This window comes from Ranitomeya variabilis, chromosome 2 (genome assembly GCF_051348905.1).
Source record: "Ranitomeya variabilis isolate aRanVar5 chromosome 2, aRanVar5.hap1, whole genome shotgun sequence".
Lineage (NCBI taxonomy): Eukaryota > Metazoa > Chordata > Amphibia > Anura > Dendrobatidae > Ranitomeya > Ranitomeya variabilis.
The window spans coordinates 421,010,611-421,033,156 of record NC_135233.1 but is presented as its reverse complement, the minus strand read 5'-3'; the positions used below and the strand labels follow the sequence as shown (position 1 = coordinate 421,033,156).

Here is a 22,546-nt window from a genome sequence, read left to right as displayed (position 1 = left end):
CTGAAATACGTGGCACTATGACTGTCAGAAAATGTTCATTAAACGGTTAGGGGTGAGGTTAGGGGTAGAGTTAGGGTTAGGGTTTGGATCCCTTTATCACCTTGATGGTGGTGGGTGGCTTTTCAGTGTGTTTTCTGTTTTTTTCGATAAAAATGCATGCGTTTTTAACGCAAACAAACGCATGTGCTTAAAAACGCAAGAAAATACTGCAGGTTGTATTTCTGAAAATGAACGCATGCAGAAAAAAACCGCATGCGTTTGAAAACGCGACCAAACGCGTACAAAAAAACCGCATGTGTTTTCAATGTTAAATATAGGGAAAAAACGCATGCGTTTTTTTGTGCAAAAAACGCTGCAGACAAAAACGGAAGTGTGAAACCAGCGACGCTTTTTATAGCAAAAAAGTTTTTGCGTCTCCACATTTTGAGACCTATAATTTTTCCACATTTGCTCCACAGAGTCATGTGAGGTCTTGTTTTTTGCGGGACGAGTTGACGTTTTTATTGGTAACATTTTCGGACACGTGACCGTTTTTGATCGCTTTTTATTCCGATTTTTGTGAGGCAGAATGACCAAAAACCTGCTATTCATGAATTTCTTTTGGGAGAGGCGTTTATACCGTTCCGGGTTTGGTAAAATTGATAAAGCAGTTTTATTCGTCGGGTCAGTATGATTACAGCGATATCTCATTTATATCATTTTTTTTATGTTTTGGCGCTTTTATACGATAAAAACTATTTTATAGAAAAAATAATTATTTTGGTATCGCTTTATTCTCAGGACTATAACTTTTTTATTTTTTTGCTGATGATGCTGTATGGCGGCTTGTTTTTTGCGGGACAAGATGACGTTTTCAGCGGTACCATGGATATTTATATCAGTCTTTTTGATCGCGTGTTATTCCACTTTTTGTTCGGCGGTATGGTAATAAAGCGTTGTTTTTTGCCTCGTTTTTTTTTTTTTTTCTTACGGTGTTTACTGAAGGGGTTAACTAGTGTGGCAGTTTTATAGGTTGGGTCGTTACGGACGTGGCGATACTAAATATGTGTACTTTTATTGTTTTTTTTTTTTAATTTAGATAAAGAAATGTATTTATGGGAATAATATATATATATTTTTTTCATTATTTTGGAATATTTTTTTTTATTTTTTTTTACACATTTGGAATTTTTTTTTTTTACTTTTTTACTTTGCCCCAGGGGGGGACAATACAGATCGGTGATCTGCCAGTTTGCATAGCACTCTGACAGATCACCGATCTGCGAGAAATACAGGCTGCTTCACAGTGCCTGCTCTGAGCAGGCGTCTGTGAAGCCACCTCCCTCCCTGCAGGACCCGGATCCGCGGCCATCTTGGATCCGGGTCTGGAGCAGGCAGGGAGGGAGGTAAGACCCTCGCAGCAACGCGATCACATCGCGTTGCTGCGGGGGGCTCAGGGAAGCCCGCAGGGAGCCCTCTCCCTGCGCGATGCTTCCCTGCATCGCCGGCACATCGCGATCATGTTTGATCGCGGTGTGCCGGGGGTTAATGTGCCGGGGGCGGTCCGTGACCGCTCCTGGCACATAGTGCCGGATGTCAGCTGCGATATGCAGCCGACACCCGGCCGCGATCGGCCGCGCTCCCCCCGTGAGCGCGGCCGATCGGCTATGACGTACTATCCCATCGGCGGTCATACGGGCCCACCCCACCTCGACGGGATAGTACGTCAAATGTCGGGAAGGGGTTAAAATACTTTATTCATAATGTGTGTCCGCAGTACGGTCATGTCCCACAATGTAAATACATCTGAAGGGGTTAAATAATTTTACAACCAGGAGCGCTGCTAATGCAGCTGTGCTCCTGACTGTAAAATCTGGGGAATGAATGGAATGCAGGGGAATGTAGCTACCTAGACTTGCGGTGCTGCGCCCCCTGCTGGCATAACCTTATATGAACTGTAGCGTGGGAATTTTTCAGAATATAGCAGCATTCATTACAACATTACATATATATAAAAGTGCCAGTGCTGCCGTAAACAGGTACGCTATTTAACTGGCATGATTTAGTAACAGTATACAAATCCAGAATAAACAGGATGAAAAAAGTACCATGTTCCAGTATAGTGCCACGCTGCTATCAATGTTATAAATGTAATGGTGCTCTTACCCATTAGTCCCTCCTTAACTCCTTAAGCCCCGAGGGTGGTTTGCACGTTAATGACCGGGCCGATTTTTACAATTCTGACCACTGTCCCTTTATGAGGTTATAACTCTGGAACGCTTCAACGGATCTTGGCAATTCTGACATTGCTGTCTCGTGACATATTGTACTTCATGATACTGGTAAAATTTCTTTGATATAACTTGCGTTTATTTGTAAAAAAAACAAAACAGAAATTTGGCGAAAATTTTGAAAATTTCGCAATTTTCCAACTTTGAATTTTTTTGCCCTTAAATCAGAGATATGTCACACAAAATACTTAATAGGTAACATTTCCCACATGTCTACTTTACATCAGCACAATTTTGGAACCAAAATTTTTTTTTGTTAGGGAGTTATAAGGGTTAAAATTTGACCAGCAATTTCTCATTTTTACAACACTTTTTTTTTTTCAGGGACCACATCTCATTTGAAGTCATTTTGAGGGGTCTATATGATAGAAAATACCCAAGTGTGACACCATTCTAAAAACTGCATCCCTCAAGGTGCTCAAAACCACATTCAAGAAGTGTATTAACCCTTTAAGTGTTTCACAGGAATTTTTGGAATGCTTAAATAAAAATGAACATTTAACTTTTTTTCACACAAAATTTATTTCAGCTCCAATTTGTTTTATTTTACCAAGGGTAACAGGAGAAAATGGACCCCAAAAGTTGTTGTACAATTTGTCCTGAGTATGCTGATACCCCATATGTGGGGGTAAACCACTGTTTGGGCGCATGGCAGAGCTCGGAAGGGAAGGAGCGCCATTTGACTTTTCAATGCAAAATTGACTGGAATTGAGATGGGACACCATGTTGCGTTTGGAGAGCCCCTGATGTGCCTAAACATTGAAACTCCCCACAAGTGACACCATTTTGGAAAGTAGACCCCTTAAGGAACTTATCTAGATGTGTGGTGAGCACTTTGACTCAACAAGTGCTTCACAGAAGTTTATAATGCAGAGCCGTAAAAATAAAAAATCATATTTTTTCACAAAAATGATCTTTTCGACCCCAATTTTTTATTTTCCCAAGGGTAAGAGAAGAAATTGGACCCCAAAAGTTGTTGTGCAATTTGTCCTGAGTACGCTGATACCCGATATGTGGGGGTAAACGACTGTTTGGGCGCATGGCAGAGCTCGGAAGGAAAGGAGCACCGTTTGACTTTTCAATGCAAAATTGACTGGATTTGAGATGGGACACCATGTTGCGTTTGGAGAGCCCCTGATGTGCCTAAACATTAAAACCCCCCACAAGTGACACCATTTTGGAAAGTAGACCCCCTAAGGAACTTATCTAGATGTGTTTTGAGAGCTTTGATCCCCCAAGTGTTTCACTACAGTTTATAACGCAGAGCCGTGAAAATAAAAATTCTTTTTTTTTTTTTCACAAAATAGATTTTTAGCCCCCAGTTTTGTATTTTCACAAGGGTAACAAGATAAATTGGACCCCAAAAGTTGTTGTCCAATTTGTCCTGAGTACGCTGATACCCCATACGTGGGGGGGAACCACTGTTTGGGCGCATGACAGAGCTCGGACGGGAAGGAGCGCCATTTGGAATGCAGACTTAGATGGATTGGTCTGCAGGCGTCACGTTGCATTTGCAGAGCCCCTGATGTACCCAAGCAGTAAAAACCCCCATAAGTGACCCCATATTGGAAACTAGACCTCCCAAGGAACTTAGCTAGATGTGTTGTGAGAACTTTGAACCCCCAAGTGTTTCACTACAGTTTACAATGCAGAGCCGTGAAAATAAAAAATATTTTTTTTCCCACAAAAATGATTTTTAGCCCCCCAAATTTTTATTTTCCCAAGGGTAACAAGAGAACTTGGACCCCAAAAGTTGTTGTCCAATTTGTCCCAAGTACGCTGATACCCCATATGTTGGGGTAAACCCCTGTTTGGGCGCACGGGAGAGCTCGGAAGGGAAGGAGCACTGTTTTACTTTTTCAAAGCAGAATTGGCTGGAATTGAGATCGGACGCCATTTCGCGTTTGGAGAGCCCCTGATGTGCTTAAACAGTGGCAACTACCCAATTCTAACTGAAACCCTAATCCAAACACACTCCTAACCCTAATCACAACGGTAACCCTAACCACACCCCTAACCCTGACACACCCCTAACTCTAATCCCAACCCTAATCCCAACTGTAAATGCATAGCTCCCAACCGTCCCTCATTGTGAGGGACTGTCCCGGTTTTGAGCCTTTGCCCCACACTCCTGCACGGGACGCTCTGATCCCGCAGACAGCAGGAGTGAGAAGCAGCAGACACGCCCCCTTGTGTTAAGCCATGCCCCGGGCCCTTACCCTTCCATATGGCTGCCTGCTTTCTGCGCACAGGACCAGTGATGAGGTCACAGGAGGGGAGGAGTCAGGGGGTCACATGATTGGGACCTCCGTGGATTGCAGGACTCGGCTGTGCTGGTTGCTGGATGAGGTAAGTAATGCCTTGTGTGGGGTCAGGAGGTGTACAGTGTGGATGTAGCAGAGCCGTGTGTGTGTGCGAGGTGTATGGAGCGGAGCCGTGTGTGTGCGACGTGTATGGAGCGGAGCCGTGTGTGTACAAGGTGTATGGAGCGGAGCCTTGTGTGTATGAGTTGCATGGAGCGGAGCAATGTGTGTATGAGGTGTATGGAGCGGAGCAATGTGTGTGTATGAGGTATATGGAGCGGAGCAATGTGTGTATGAGGTGTATGTAGCAGAGCCATGTGTGTATGAGGTGTATGGAGCGGAGCCGTGTGTGTACGAGGTGTATGGAGCGGAGCCGTGTGTGTACGAGGTGTATGGAGCGGAGCCATGTGTGTACGAGGTGTATGGAGCGGAGCCGTGTGTGTACGAGGTGTATGGAGCGGAGCCGTGTGTGTATATGAGGTGTACGGAGCAGAGCCGTGTCTGTATGAGGTGTATGGAGCAGAGCCATGTGTATGAGGTGTATGGAGCAGAGCTGAATGTGTACGAGGTGTACGGAGCAGAGCCGTGTGTGTACGAGGTGTATGGAGCGGAGCTGAATGTGTACGAGGTGTATGGAGCGGAGCTGAATGTGTATGAGGTGTACAGAGCAGAGCCGTGTGTGTACGAGGTGTATGGAGTGGAGCTGAATGTGTACGAGGTGTATGGAGCGGAGCGCGTGTGTATGGAGCGGAACCGTGTGTGCAAAGTGTACGGAGCGCAGCCGCGTGTGTAGGAGTAGCTATGTGTGGCCATTATATGGTACAAAGTATCATGTGCGGCCATTATACAGTATGGAGCAACATGTGGGGCCATTATACAGTATGGAGCATCATGTGCAGCCAATATACAGTATGGAGCATCATGTGCAGTCATTATACAGTATGGAGCATCATGTGCGGTCATTATACAGTATGGAGCATCATGTGTGGTCATTATACAGAATGGAGCATCATGTGTGGCCATTATACAGTATGGAGCACTGTGTGGTCATTATACAGTATGGAGCATCATGTGCAGCCAATATACAGTATGGAGCATCATGTGCAGTCATTATACAGTATGGAGCATCATGTGCGGTCATTATACAGTATGGAGCATCATGTGTGGTCATTATACAGTATGGAGCATCATGTGTGGTCATTATACAGTATGGAGGACTGTGTGGCCATTATACAGTATGGAGCATCATGTGCAGCCAATATACAGTATGGAGCATCATGTGCAGTCATACAGTATGGAGTATCATGTGCTGTCATAATACAGTATGGAGCATCATGTGCGGTCATTATACAGTATGGAGCATCATGTGCGGTCATTATACAGTATGGAGCATCATGTGCGGTCATTATACAGTATGGAGCATCATCTGCAGTCATTATATAGTATGGAGTATCATTTGTGGCCATTATACAGTATGGAGCAACATGTGGGGCCATTATACAGTATGGAGCATCATGTGCAGCCAATATACAGTATGGAGCATCATGTGCAGTCATTATACAGTATGGAGCATCATGTGCGGTCATTATACAGTATGGAGCATCATGTGTGGTCATTATACAGAATGGAGCATCATGTGTGGCCATTATACAGTATGGAGCACTGTGTGGTCATTATACAGTATGGAGCATCATGTGCAGCCAATATACAGTATGGAGCATCATGTGCAGTCATTATACAGTATGGAGCATCATGTGCGGTCATTATACAGTATGGAGCATCATGTGTGGTTATTATACAGTATGGAGCACTGTGTGGCCATTATACAGTATGGAGCATCATGTGCAGCCAATATACAGTATGGAGCATCATGTGCAGTCATACAGTATGGAGCATCATGTGCTGTCATAATACAGTATGGAGCATCATGTGCGGTCATTATACAGTATGGAGCATCATGTGCGGTCATTATACAGTATGGAGCATCATGTGCGGTCATTATACAGTATGGAGCATCATCTGCGGTCATTATATAGTATGGAGTATCATTTGTGGCCATTATACAGTATGGAGCATCATGTACTGTCATTATACAGTATGGAGTATCATGTGTGGCCATTATACAGTATGGAGCATCATGTGCAGCCAATATACAGTATGGAGCATCATGTGGTCATTATACAGTATGGGGCATCATGTGCGGTCATTATACAGTATGGAGCATCATGTGCGGTCATTATACAGTATGGAGCATCATGTGCGGTCATTATACAGTATGGAGCATCATGTGTGGCCATTATACAGTATGGAGCATCATGTGTGGCCATTATACAGTATGGAGCACTGTGTGGCAACGCACGCCGCAAACTTTGTCCCTCTTTTTCATCTTCAAAAGTTGGGAGGTATGGTAAATGTAATCCAAACCCTAACCCTAAATTTAGCCCCAACCCTAACCCTAACTTTAGCCCCAACCCTAACCCTAACTTTAGCTCCAACCTTAGCCCTAACCCTAACCCTAACCCTAGCCCTAACCCTAGCCCTTATCCTAATGGGAAAATGGAAATAAATACATTTCTTTAATTTTATTATTTTTCCCTAACTAAGGGTGTGATGAAGGGGGGGTTTGATTTACTTTTATAGCATTTTTTTATAGCGGATTTTTATGATTGGCAGCTGTCACACACTAAAAGACGCTTTTTATAGCAAAAAAGCATCTCCACATTTTGAGACCTATAATTTTTCCATATTTTGGTCCACAGAGTCATGTGAGGTCTTGTTTTTTGCGGGACGAGTTGACGTTTTTATTGGTAACATTTTCGGGCATGTGACATTTTTTGATCGCTTTTTATTCTGATTTTTGTGAGGCAGAATGACCAAAAACCAGCTATTCATGAATTTCTTTTGGGGGGACGTTTATACCGTTCCATGTTTGGTAAAATTGATAAAGCAGTTTTATTCTTCGGTCAGCACGATTACAGCGATACCTCATTTATATCTTTTTTTATGTTTTGGCGCTTTTATATGATAAAAACTATTTTATAGAAAAAATAATTATTTTGGCATCGCTTTATTCTGAAAACTCTAACTTTTTTATTTTTTTGCTGATGATGCTGTATGGCAGCTCGTTTTTTGCGGGACAAGATGACATTTTCAGCAGTACCATGGTTATTTATATCTGTCTTTTTGATCGCGTGTTATTCCACTTTTTGTTCGGCGGTATGATAATAAAGCGTTGTTTTCTGCCTCGGTTTTTTTTAATTTTTTTTACGGTGTTCACTGAAGGGGTTAACTAGTGGGACAGTTTTATAGGTTGGGTCGTTACAGACGCGGCGATACTAAATATATGTACTTTTATTGTTTTTTTTTAATTTAGATAAAGAAATGTATTTATGGGAATAATATATATATATTTTTCTTTATTTAGGATTTTTTTTTTTTTTTTTTTTTACACGTGGAAATTTTTTTTTTTTAGTTTGTCATGTCATGGGGGACATCACAGATTGCTGATCTGACAGTTTGCACAGCACTCTGTCAGATCAGCGATCTGACTTACAGCGCTCCTGGCTTACCAGCGTCTGCACTGAGCAGGCGCTTGGCAAGTCACCTCCCTGCAAGACCCAGATGCAGCCCCGCGGCCATTTTTGATCCGGGGACTGCAGGGAGAGGAGGTAAGAGAAGCTCGGAGCAACGCGATCACATCGCGTTGCTCCGAGGGTCTCAGGAAAGCACGCAGGGAGCCCCCTCCCTGCGCTATGCTTCCCTATACCGCCGGCACACTGCGATCATGTTTGATCGCAGTGTGCCGGGGGTTAATGTGCCGGGGGCGGTCCTTGACCGCTCCTGGCACATAGTGCCGGATGTCAGCTGCGATAGTCAGCTGACACCCGGCCGCGATCGGCCGCGCTCCCCCCCGTGAGCGAGGCCGATCGCATATGACTTACTATCCCGTCGGTGGGAACTAAGGCCCACCCCACCTCGATGGAATAGTACGTCATATGGGATTAAGGGGTTAAAACACGCCACATGGGGCTACATTCAGGGGTTTACTACAGAAATATTACAAAATAGCCAATAGAATACTGCCCACTATGTACAAGAATATCACTACCATATTACTGCCCCTATGTACAAGAATATAACTACTATAATACTGCTCCTATGTACAAGAATATTACTAGTATAATACTGCTCCTACGTACATGAATATGACTACAATAATACTGCTCCTATGTACAGAAATACATCTACTATAATACAGCTCCTATGTACAAGAATATAACTACTATAATACTGCCCCCTATGTACAAGAATATAACTACTATAATACTGCTCCTATGTACAGGGATATATAACTACTATAATACTGCCCCTATGTACAAGAATATAACTACTATAATACTGCCCCTATGTACAAGAATATAACTACTATAATACTGCTCCTATGTACAAGAATATAACTACTATAATACTGTCCCTATATACAGGAATATAACTACTATAATACTGCCCCTAAGTACAAGAATATAACTACTATAATACTGCCCCTATGTACAAGAATATAACTACTATAATACTGCCCCTATGTACAATAATATAACTACTATATTACTGCCCCCTATGTACAAGAATATAACTACTATAATACTGCTTTTATGTATAGGAATATCACTACTATAATACTGCTCCTATGTACAAGAATATAACTACTACTAGATGGTGGCCCGATTCTAACGCATCGGGTATTCTAGAATATGCATGTCCACGTAGTATATTGCACAGCCCACGTAGTATATTGCCCAGCGACGTAGTATATTGCCCAGCCACGTAGTATATAGCCCAGCCACGTAGTATATTGCCCAGTGACGTAGTATACAGCACAGAGCCACGTAGTATATTGCCCAGCCACGTACTATATTGCCCAGCCACGTAGTATATTGCCCAGTGACGTAGTATACAGCACAGAGCCACGTACTATATTGCACAGCGACGTAGTATATTGCCCAGTGACGTAGTATATTGCCCAGTGACGTAGTATATTGCCCAGTGACGTAGTATATTGCCCAGTGACGTAGTATACAGCACAGAGCCACGTAGTATATTGCCCAGCCACGTAGTATATTGCCCAATTGTAAAAACTTGGTCACACAGGGTTAATAGCGGCGGTAACGGAGTGAGTTACCTGCGGCATAACGCGGTCCGTTACCGCTGGCATTAACCCTGTGTGAGCCGCGACTGCGGGAAGTATGGAGCGGCCGCCCGGCACTAACTGCAGGGGAGTAGGGAGGGACTAATTGGACTGTGCCCGTCGCTGATTGGTCGCGGCAGCCATGACAGGCAGCTGGCGAGACCAATCAGCGAATGAATAACCGTTACGGAAGTTGAGGACAGACAGGCGGAAGTACCCCTTAGACAATTATATATATAGATAATACTGCCCCTATGTACAAGAATATAACTACTATAATACTGCCCCCTATGTACAAGAATATAACTACTATAATACTGCCCTCTATGTACAAGAATATAACTACTATAATACTGCTTTTATGTACAGGAATATCACTACTATAATACTGCCCCTATGTACAAGAATAAAACTACTATAATACTGCCTCTATGTACAAGAATATAACTACTATAATACTGCTCCTATGTACAAGAATATATCTACTATAATACTGCCCCCTATGTACAAGAATATACCTACTATAATACTTCCCCTATGTACAAGAATATAACTACTATAATACTGCCCCTATGTACAAGAATATAACTACTATAATACTGCCTCTATGTACAAGAATATAACTACTATAATACTTCCCCTATGTACAAGAATATAACTACTATAATACTGCCCCTATGTACAAGAATATAACTACTATAATACTGCCCCTATGTACAAGAATATAACTACTATAAAACTGCCCCTATGTACAAGAATATAACTACTATAATACTGCTCCTATGTACAAGAATATAACTACTATAATACTGCCCCTATGTACAAGAATATAACTACTATAATACTGCTCCCTATGTACAAGAATATAACTACTATAATACCGCTCCTATGTACAGGAATATAACTACTATAATACTGCCCCTATGTACAAGAATATAACTACTATAATACTGCTCCCTATGTACAAGAATATAACTACTATAATACCGCTCCTATGTACAGGAATATAACTACTATAATACTGGCCCTATGTACAAGAATATAACTACTATAATACCGCTCCTATGTACAGGAATATAACTACTATAATACTGCCCCTATGTACAGGAATATTACTACTATAATACTGCCCCTTTGTGTTGCCACATGCTGTATTATTAGGACATACTATCCCTGTGAATGATACTTTGTGTTGTTTCTTCTTCTTGTCCTTTGTCTTGTTTTCGGCGTTCTATCCGGGGAGTCATTGGAGAATAATTAGGTAATTGTCGGAGTTTCTTCTCCACTTCTGAGCGAGCGTTGGGATCAGGAATTATCTGGCGGTTCTCTGCAGCCTCTGGATGTAATGATGAATGACACAGATAGAAAATCTCGTCTAGATCCGCGTCACTTCGGTTTCGAGGAGAATAATCAGAACTGTTGGATTTCTTTGAAAGAAAAATATTGCGCCGATAATTTTGATTTTCTGTCACGGGCGACTTTGAAGTTTTCCCAGACAAAAAAGAAATTATCTGCAGAACAGAGCGGATTACAGGAGTCTTGTTTGGAGCCTCTGACTGGGAGTGACATCTAATTTCAGAATATAGAAGTTGCATTAAGGCCACGGAGACTTTCAGTGACTTTCAATATCTTCAATTTTGTACATTTTCTATAAACGGCTTATGTGGGTTTTAGAAAAAAAAAGTAGAAGGGCTGAAGCGTTTCCGAGAGACGTGCGCGGCGCCACATTAAGAGCCCTCGCTAATTCCTTTTGAATGTGTTACAATGTATCATTCTCCCATCAGTTAACCCTTTCCAGCCACAGCTGTCACTGATCACATTGTGGCGTGATGACGCTGTCGCATTCACCTTCCGATCTTTTCCTTGGAAACGTGTTAGATAGTTTTGTAACGATCCGTCATGTGGGGGCGACACTGCAGCGCTTTTTATTGAGTTCACCCGGATCACGGATTTTTTATTGTGACAGATTCCAAAGTGTTAATAGGGTCATTTGTATTGAGAATTATAGCGACTTATCAAGGAGCGCGGCGAGGGCTCGAGACGCGGCAACAGCCCATCAATTACCCAGCGCAGTCTATTCACACAAGACCAGCGCTAGAAATCTCGTAGACTTCTGGGATTAGCGCTCCTGCAGAAAAGTGACTTACACAAATTAGGACGGGATGAGGACATCATTTCAGGTTAACAATCTCCATGTTTAATTTTCCACAGCAGCGGAGACAATGCTGAATATATCTCAGGGTTTGGAAATGGAGAGCGCCGCGGCAGAGAGAGCACCGTAAATATGTGCGCCAATTATTACACTAGCGAGATATATTGTGCCTTATAAGTGATCCATCAGCTGTATCTGGAGGAAGAGCCGCCAGCTGGGCACCCTGTAGTACATTACTATATATATGTGACTAGTTCTGGCCACAATATGGGATAATAGGGTCCCAACTATAGGGGTGACCTTGTCGTGGCCGGTGGGCCCATGAACTGGCCGGTGTGCGCTGATCCCTCCAATATATAAGTACAGTCTCTATGGCAGTAGCACAGTTCACATTTCCCATATTTCTTGTCTGCTGATGACCTTCTGATATATTTAGTGAAGCGTTGACTTTTTCGTTATTTCTGTACAGGATACTGTTTCCTTATAAATCCCATTCTGCGCTGAGTCCTGACCAAAGTCCACGAGCCCTGCGGCAAAAGTCCAGCTTGGGCTACTATTGAGTATGACGAAACCAAATCCTTCTCCTGTATACAGTATATCGAATTAATAAGGGACATGAGTGTATTAAAAAATGCAGCCGTAAGGAGCAGACATAAAATATCTAGTAATATCGATAAATAAGACCCCAATTATATGGTCGCACCACGACCACCATCTCCAACAGTGACTGGACAATATGACTGATACTACCACCATCCAGTGACACCTAGTGCTGGATACCTGCACAAGTGATTGCCGCTGTATGCAGTGATCACCAGTGATGTTCTCCAGGGTTGGAGTCGCTCACTTTCCCGTCTTTTCTTTCTGACCCAGACCGCCATGACGACTTCTTCCAGCCTCGGGCGCTGTCTTCGGAGTTTCCTGCCCAGGCATCTTTCATTCCTCATTATTGTGGCTTCTTTGTGCTGCTGTGCAATAAATAAAACCTTCTAAAAGTTAATATTTTCCTGCAAAAGTTAGAAAATGTATATTCTTCTCTCCGCAGTGACCAGGGTGGCTGAAGTGTTAAATATGGTGACGCCATTGTGCCGCCTGTGTCCGGATGCTGACGTACCGCATCACTTCCAGGAACAAAACTGTTACCAGAAGGACAAAGGAGGAGAACTGGCACTGATGAGGGGTAAAAATGCACCATAGTTGCTCCAAATTTGTTATAGATTTTCACCAATTTGTTAATTTTTGCACAATTTGCTCATTTTGTCTGCTTTTTGCTTTGTTCTGACATTATTGATACATGAGCCCATGTAATAAATTATTACAGCCACATCACACTCTACATCTCTCATTAACGCGTTTCGCCGCTTTATTTACCTTTCATTAATACTAATTATTCTAAAGCCTAAATCTTCCCCTGTGAGTTCCAGAACTACGACCCCTCCAAAACCCCACAAGAAAACGTTGACGTCTTTCACAAATCATATAAGTAAATGTCAAATGCCGTCTAAATAACCACGTAAAGGTCGGGCGCTGGCGAGCGCGGCGGGCAGGTTTACTTCTTACCACCATGGGAATTAGAGCGCCATTACAGTAATCACAGGACGGGGAAGGGGCTGCGCTGATACTTTGTTATTCGGCTAATTGATACCCGACGCGTTTCGTGAACGGTTTTGGATCAGCGGCGACGAGGCTGCAGGTCCTGGCTGGGCAGGAAGCAGTTAAGCCTGGGTGACTGGATGCAGGGGTATGTGCGCAGTAAGCTGCTTTAGCGGATCCTACCACAACCCTAATTTAAAATTCATAAATGCTAATCCTCCATAATTTACGGTTTAAGAAGCAGCCCCACTCACAGGCCCCGTGGCTACAGCTCTGTCAGAGTAATTATGCCGCCAAGCTGAAATTGGACTACTAACTGAGACTTTAAACGGGGGAAGGAAATCCTCTTCGCTGGCAGCTTACCCAATTATTCCAAATAAGCAAACAGATTAGTGAGTAATTTTCCAGTTAAATCTGGTGAATGGCGCCAGGATTGTGCGCTAAATATTCAGAAGTAAATAGATTCAAGATGAAATGTTCCTTTTTTCAGGCTTCGTTTCATGTGTATTCAGACACTTTTTTCCCTCTCTCATTCTGATCCCCATTGAAGACGTGTAACAGTATCGGGTCTCGGGCGATCACAAGCTGCGCCATTCGCTTTGCTTGGTACCGGGGGTCATGCTGCAGGTGCGTGAAGTCTAACTTTGCCAGGGGGCTGATGGGGCTTGTGTTGTAGGTACGAGAGAGAAATCCTCCTAGATGTCACCACTGATTCTCTCAGAAGGAACAGCGGTCATTAGGTAAAAAAAAGGAATTGTCATGATTCCACTGGGGGCAGTCTCTACCTCGTACCCAGTGATGGTGGCATTGGAGCGTTTGATTCAATGTTGACATGTGTAGATACAATGTTGGCTATAAAGTGCTAAAAATTGCAATTTAATGTGTTATGTGACCACTCCTGGCTCTGCTGAGTGCCTGGGAAGTCTCCTGACACTTTGAAGAATGTTTAATCATTCCCCCAATCAGAGACTTACATTTACATTCGTGCCTGTAGAATGTGAGATGTGACTTGTTCTCAGTGACTGGTAGAAAGTAGCAGGTGGAGAAACAACATCAGTGAGGAAGGATGCGGCTAACTTCTCTTTTTCGGGTAAATCTGTCACGGTACTGTTGAAGGATTTCTCGGGGAAAGGGGTTCCTTTCCTATCCCTCACACTAGGGGGCGCCCTTGTCTATCCCTGTTTCCCGAATTACCCCATACGGTGGAGACGCCGGGGTCACTTGCTTTGCTATGCTCCTGTTTTACCCTTATCTGTTTCCTCCCTTACCCAGGAAGGTGTAAGTCTGAAGTGTATAGGATTACACTAACCAGACAAACAAGGGAAGACAAACAGCGATAAATGAAAACTGCAATCATACAAAATACACACATCAAACAACATAGTGGAAGACGCGAGGGATAGGTTGGTGAAACCAAATATGAGAGGATGAGGATAAACATGCAAACAAACTCGACTCAGAAATCACCAGAACAACTCTCTAAATGCCAATTACAAACAACAAACAACTCCTACAACTCCAAACCAGGCAAATGAAATATCACTGGCAAATCCTAAATGCCAGTGGCGAGCATATATACCAGAGGGGAGTGTCCAACACAGATCACAGGCAATCCATGATGGAGAGCTCAGGAGATCGACTGCACTACTGAACTCTAGCAATGCCAGAGAAAAGGAAACCTGCACTGTTTAGTATGGTGGTAAAGCAGTTCTAACTAGTGAAGGAGTACGTTAACTAGACACCGCGATCTTCTGGCCCCACTATGTCACGGTATCCTCATGACAAAATCAGTAAGAAAGTAGCCAACTTTCCTTTCTATTTTCCCACATCAATGAGACAGGAAGAAGCAAATGTTTCCTTCCTTTGATACTTGCATGCATCAGAGTAGGTGACTTCTGCGACTAGGGCACATCAATGGGAAAAGCAGACAAATTTCCCTGCTACTTGGAGGAAATAGCCAACTTCCCCTCCTACTATGGCAAATCACTGAGGAAGGAAGTAGCCAAATTCTCCTCCTACTTCGGTACAACAGTGAGGAAGGAAGTGGCCAAATTCTCCTTCTATTAGGGTACATCAGTGAGGGAGGAAGTAGCCAACTTCTGCTACTTTGGTACATAAATAGGGAGGAAGTAGCTAACTTCTTCTACTTGGGTGCTTCAGTGAGCAAGAAAGTAGACAAATTCTCCTATTTAGGTAGATCAGTGAGAAAGGATGTGTCCAACTTCTCCTTCTATTATTGTACGTCAGTGAGGGAAGAAGTAGCCAGCTTCTGCTACTTTGGTACATAAATAGGGAGGAAGTAGCCAACTTCTTATTTTACTTGGGTGCTTCAATGAGCAAGAAAGTAGACACATTCTCATTCTATTTGGGTACATCAGTGAGGAAGGATGTGTCCAACTTCTCCCTCTATTAGGGTACATCAGTAAGGGAGGAAGTAGCCAACTTCTTCTCCTACTTGGGTACATCAGTGGGGAAGGAAGTAGCCAACTTCCTAACTCAATAGCCCTTAACACCTTTGTGACCTTTTATTGTTGAATATATGAAAAGTAAATGCCACCTTAAGATCTCATCTGGACTAAACAATAACAAGTTCAGTAACTTAGAGAACTTATACATTGTTATTACAGGGCCGTCATATCCCCTGTGTTATCCAGGGTGGGGGGCCGACGCTCGGTAATCCAATTCACTTGATAAATAGATTCTTAACATTTCAATGATCCGTCTATCAGAGTCGTCTTTGCCTCTCGCCCCCAGATTTGACGCCGCGGCCGACATTACTGCACAATGAAGAACATAATAACATCTTGGCGGGAATATGTATCAGTGTTAATGGCAGACGTGTATCGTGGAGGGATTTCAGCGTCTCTATATTGGAAGGCGGTAAATGTAATCAGGTCCAGGTGAATATTGATATAGATGATGGTCGCAGGGAGAAGCAATATGAAGTCTGCCCCGTGGAATCACTCTGGGGGGGCACGATTATCATCCGCTCTTGCGTGTCACAATCTGTTGCCTCCGTAAGTGTTACCTTCATGTTTAGTCTTTATTTTGCCATCGATCACATGATTTTCTCTGCATCTGTCATCTCTATAGAATCACAGGAAATTGTAAGCAGATGAAGCGCAGCGGCGGCGACGTCCTGTCACCGTGCTTCACAATCTCACTATTGGAAAGAATACAATTTACCAAAAAATAAATAAAATCCAATTGTCGGGAGCGGAGTCCATTTATTTTCTAGTCGTGAAGGAGCGATCCAGAACTCCCATCCATCATGGAGGATGAAGGCGAATTCACTGCGGCAACATAAGGAATACAATGTTTCATATTCACAGTGACCTCTTCCCCCGCACAGACATTCACCATCTTGGGGTGCAGTGGAGCGCACAGTATGCAGGAGCTGCGCTCCTCTGAAGAAAGAGCAGGCTGGACAATATGGTCGATTACTGAGCACGACTTATATCTCAATGCAATGAGCTGCTCGTCACATCGCTACTCACTGGAAAGAGAATTATATCCATCCCGGAGAGACCGGAGCAGCATTCTCACCGAGGGGTCCGATGCTCATTATATCAACCACTATCATTAAAGGGAACATGGCCGTCCATCCACGCTGCATAAACGGCAGGCAACGCGATCAGAAGCGGGTGCAGGACTGCAGCCGGGAACGTTTCCTCTGAAATGCCAGAGTATAAAGAAGGAGAGACCTGTCAATCACCTGGAGCGATGCAGGCCGCATCTTCAAACTCTTAGACCGTTCCAGAGAAATACATCCCTGGTTACAATCGAGCACCGGCTGATTCCTGCTGTCCGCGGGGCCTCCATTAGCATGTGAAGGGAAATCGGAGGACCACGAGGAAGGGTTTGAAGCTCGAACCCCAGTGCTGCAGTGAACCAGTGCTGATCCTGCATTACTCACACCTTGTGGCTGTGCACCTGCAGTAGATGTTGGCCAGTTGCTCGTTTAGCCATTACTGTCCACTAGTGATAACAAGCGAGTGTGCTTCTTACTCGAGTTTCTCCGAGCACGCTCGGGTGGTCTCCGAGTATTTCAGCGTGCTTGGAGATTTACTTTATGTTGACGCAGCTGCATGATTTGTGGCTGCTAGACAGCTTGAATACATGTGGGGGTGTCTTAACAAACAGGCAATCCCTGCATGTTATCAAGCTGTTTAGCAGCCGGAAACCATGCAGCTGTGTCAACATAAATTTCCGAGCAAGCTGAAATACTCGGAGACTACCCGAGCATGCTTGGAGAAACTCGAGTAAGGAGCACACTCGCTCATCACTCCTGTCCACCTCACACATGCATCCTCCGTTTTGGCCGGGGGGGCGATATTTGCTGCTGCAGAATCTCTGTCACTCTCTTCAGCAGATCTTTGCACACAAATACTTGCACCTCAATCCCTCTTCTTCACTAAACATGTGCCCATTTCTGGGCTGTAACTGTCCTCGCCAGGCCTTTCACTCATCAGCTCCTTCAGATGGCAGACGCGCCTTTCTGCAGACGACTGCACCTCTCTGTCTCCTTGGGGTCGGAGTCTCTTAGCTCTCCGTCGTGGCTTCACGTTTTCCTCCAGAACACCACGGGCAGGTCTCTACTCTTCCACTGTTCTTGTCTCACCCTCATGGCTTCATGTCTTCCTCCAGAACACCACGAGCAGGCCTCTACTCCTCCACTGTTCTTGTCTCGCCCTTGTGGCTTCACGTCTTCCTCCAGGACACCACGGGCAGGCCTCTACTCTTCCACTGTTCTTGTTTCGCCCTCGTGGCTTCATGTCTTCCTCCAGGACACCACGGGCAGGCCTCTACTCTTCCAGTGTTCTTGTCTCACCCTCATGGCTTTACGTCTTCCTACACGACACCACGAGCAGGCCTCTACTCTTCCACTGTTCTTGTCTTGCCCTCATGGCTTTACGTCTTCCTCCAGGACACCACGAGCAGGCCTCTACTCTTCCACTGTTCTTGTCTCGCCCTCGTGGCTTCATGTCTTCCTCCAGGACACCACGGGCAGGCCTCTACTCTTCCACTGTTCTTGTCTCGCCCTCGTGGCTTCATGTCTTCCTCCAGGACACCACGGGCAGGCCTCTACTTTTCCACTGTTCTTGTCTCGACCTCGTGGCTTCACGTCTTCCTCCTGGACACCACGGTCAGGCCTCTACTCTTCCACTGTTCTTGTCTCACCCTCATGGCTTCATGTCTTCTTCAGGACACCACGGGCAGGCCTCTACTCTTCCACTGTTTTTGTCTCACTCTGGTGACTCTCTATTGGAGCAGTCTCTTCCTCCACTCAGAGGCAGTCTCCCGTCCTTACACTGTCGGTCAAGCTGTGCCAGATGTGTTCTCTGCCTGACTACAATGCACTTTCTGTCCCGGGCACCATAGCTCCTACCGCTCACATGAGTAGTGGGAAAGTGGGCACTACATTACCCAGGCCAGCTCACTCTCCGTATAGTCTCACTGTAGTCATTGGCTTACTTATATCTAACGCTAGAGCAGCTGGCCATAACGGGAGTCATATGTGCTAAGCATGACCACGCCTGCCCAGGGGTTCACAAACCTCCATCCATAACCCTAAAAAGGAAAATATAACTGTCCCCACTGATCGGCCTCTCGGAGGGACCTGGGTCACTCTTCCTCCGGCCTCCATTCTGTAATTTCAGTGTGTGGAGGATGTATTGATGGCAGTGCCCCCTCCACTTGACACGTCACACCGGCGTCCTCATCCTGAGAGGTTGTTTATACAGAGAAGTGTCACGTTGCATCATGATTTTTATGGGATTTTATAATTTGCTAGAAATACTGTTAAATCTTTATTTGTGCAGCTCCTAATGATGATGGGCGACAGGTCGCGTTACCGCTGCCATCACTCATTATCTCGCACTGTGGAGTGTACGGATGGTGAGATGTGGGTGATGTTATGTCAGCGAGTCCTACATCACCCCACCTGATACAGGAGAAAGCGCTGCCTGGAAGGAGACGCATGTCACATCCCTCAGTCACGGAATGTTACTAGATGATACAATGTAACAAAGACACAAACATCCTGCACAATGCAGCCTTAAAGGGGAATGCCATGGAAACACACAATGATACAATGTAACATAACATGTAAGGAATTAGATACATAAACATCCTGCACAATGTAGCCTTAAAGGGGACACCATGGAAACACATGATGATATAATATAACACATGTAAAGATACATAAACATCCTGCACAATACAGCCTTAAAGGGGAACGCCATGGAAACACACAATTATATAATACAATATAACAATATCATATAATATAACAATATCATACAATAATGCCTAAACAGCCATCAGAATTCTCCTTAAAGAGCCACTCCTCCTCTCCATTCTCCGTGCTGTTTACTCAAGCTGATATCTGCGCAGATATTGGAAATTGCCACAGTTTAGCCCACAAAAATATATTATTTATGAAAGCTAGTCAGAAACTCCAGAGAGGACTCTCAATTATCAGCACCAGGAGACGTTTCACAATCTCGGTCTCCCAGAAATTCTCATATTCATGATTGAGAAGTTTTCCACCCGGGGCCGGCGGCGGCTCTGAGATCTCTTCTTATCATTCAGACTTAAATAAGTTTGAATATATGCAAAACACCAGGAGCAAAACTTACGAAAATCCCGTTTTACATGGACGAGGTGACAGAGCGATCGTCCTGATAATGTACCTTGTAGCAGAACTCGTTCTTAAAGGGGACCTCCACTGTGAAATGGTGATAACCTTGTACATCTATATTATTTTGTGGAGTAATTACATTTTTGTCTCAAATCTTAAATGCAATTTTGTCTTAAAACCACATTCAGAGCAGTATTCACAAATCTGTTGTTACTTAATGCTTTATGCTCCATTAACATTCAGAACTAACATCTCAATTCTGCTGTTACATTGTGTCTTATCCTCCAGGTCTTTTATTAAATAAAATAAAAATACTTTACATGACAATAACTAAGATACATTACAAATAAAACACAACAGAACAAAACATAAGAACAAAGCTCCAATCAGACGACAACAAACGACAAAAATCACAAAGAAATAAACCAGAAATGGAACCAAAATGGAGAAAGTTCATGACCTACAAAATCAGGGACGTGAAGAAAAATTCCAATAAAAATAAAGAAAGCAAAACTAAAAGACGACAAACAAAATACTCATAACTACATGAATACCCCTGTAAAAATTTTACATAATAAATAGTATAAAATCATGTAAGACCCCCGGCCCAGCTTCATTCATACTACTATATACAACCCCAACTACATTCACACCGTCCTATATACAATATTATATACAATATATACACTATAAACACATTATACTAAACCGAACATTATACAACACCGCAAACACAACACAACCCTACCGGTCCCACTGCCTTACCTTACAGCCACCCCCTTACACCACCACATTCACCCCACAACAAACCTAAATACAATGCAGTGTACAAAATTAACCTTTTTTTTTTTTATTTTATTTTATTATTATTATTTTTTTTTTTTTTTTCCTTTTTTAACCCCTTCACCCCCAAGGGTGGTTTGCACGTTAATGACCGGGCCAATTTTTACAATTCTGACCACTGTCCCTTTATGAGGTTATAACTCTGGAACGCTTCAACGGATCTTGGCGATTCAGACATTGTTTTCTCGTGACATATTGTACTTCATGATAGTGGTAAAATTTATTCGATATAACTTGCGTTTATTTGTGAAAAAAACGAATATTTGGCGAAAATTTTGAAAATTTCGCAATTTTCCAACTTTGAATTTTTATGCCCTTAAATCACAGACATATGTCACGCAAAATACTTAATAAGTAACATTTCCCACATGTCTACTTTACATCAGCACAATTTTGGAACCAAAATTTTTTTTTGTGACGGCGTTATAAGGGTTAAAAGTTGACCAGCAATTTCTCATTTTTACAACACCATTTTTTTTTAGGGACCACATCTCATTTGAAGTCATTTTGAGGGGTCTATATGATAGAAAATACCCAAGTGTGACACCATTCTAAAAACTGCACCCCTCAAGGTGCTCAAAACCACATTCAAGAAGTTTATTAACCCTTCAGGTATTTCACAGGAATTTTTGGAATGTTTAAATAAAAATAAACATTTAACTTTTTTTCACACAAAATTTATTTCAGCTCCAATTTGTTTTATTTTACCAAGGGTAACAGGAGAAAATAGACTCCAAAATTTGTTGTACAATTTGTCCTGAGTACGCTGATACCCCATATGTGGGGGTAAACCACTGTTTGGGCGCATGGCAGAGCTCGGAAGGAAAGGAGCGCCATTTGACTTTTCAATGCAAAATTGACTGGAATTGATATGGGACGCCATGTTGCATTTGGAGAGCCCCTGATGTGCCTAAACATTGAAACCCCCCACAAGTGACACCATTTTGGAAAGTAGACCCCCTAAGGATCTTATCTAGATGTGTGGTGAGCACTTTGACCCAACAAGTGCTTCACAGAAGTTTATAATGCAGAGTCGTAAAAATAAAAAATCATATTTTTTCACAAAAATGATCTTTTCGCCCCCAATTTTTTATTTTCCCAAGGGTAAGAGAAGAAATTGGACCCGAAAAATTGTTGTGCAATTTGTCCTGAGTACGCTAATACCCCATATGTGGGTGTAAACCATTGTTTGGGCGCAGGGCAGAGCTCGGAAGGGAAGGAGCGCCATTTGACTTTTCAATGCAAAATTGACTGGAATTGAGATGGGACGCCATGTTGCGTTTGGAGAGCCCCTGATGTGCCTAAACATTGAAACCCTGTACAAGTGACACCATTTTGGAAAGTAGACCCCTTAAGGAACTTATCTAGATGTGTGTTGAGCACTTTGACCCAACAAGTGCTTCACAGAAGTTTATAATGCAGAGCCGTAAAAATAAAAAATCATATTTTTTCACAAAAATGATCTTTTCGCCCCCATTTTTTTATTTCCCCAAGGGTAAGAGAAGAAATTAGACCACAAAAGTTGTTGTGCAATTTGTCCTGAGTACGACGATACCC

At 43.3% G+C, this 22,546-nt stretch overlaps 1 protein-coding gene across 3 annotated transcripts in view; it reads left to right on the top strand.

The window, feature by feature from the left end:
- LOC143809537 (uncharacterized) overlaps nt 1–22,546 on the top strand; it is a 197,113-nt gene that overhangs the window by 17,698 nt on the left and 156,869 nt on the right. For all 3 annotated transcript variants that reach the window (XM_077292591.1, XM_077292594.1, XM_077292593.1), the window contains exon 2: nt 12,956–13,090. In XM_077292591.1, the coding sequence (XP_077148706.1) occupies nt 12,956–13,090 (135 nt within the window). The remainder of the gene's footprint in view (nt 1–12,955; nt 13,091–22,546) is intronic.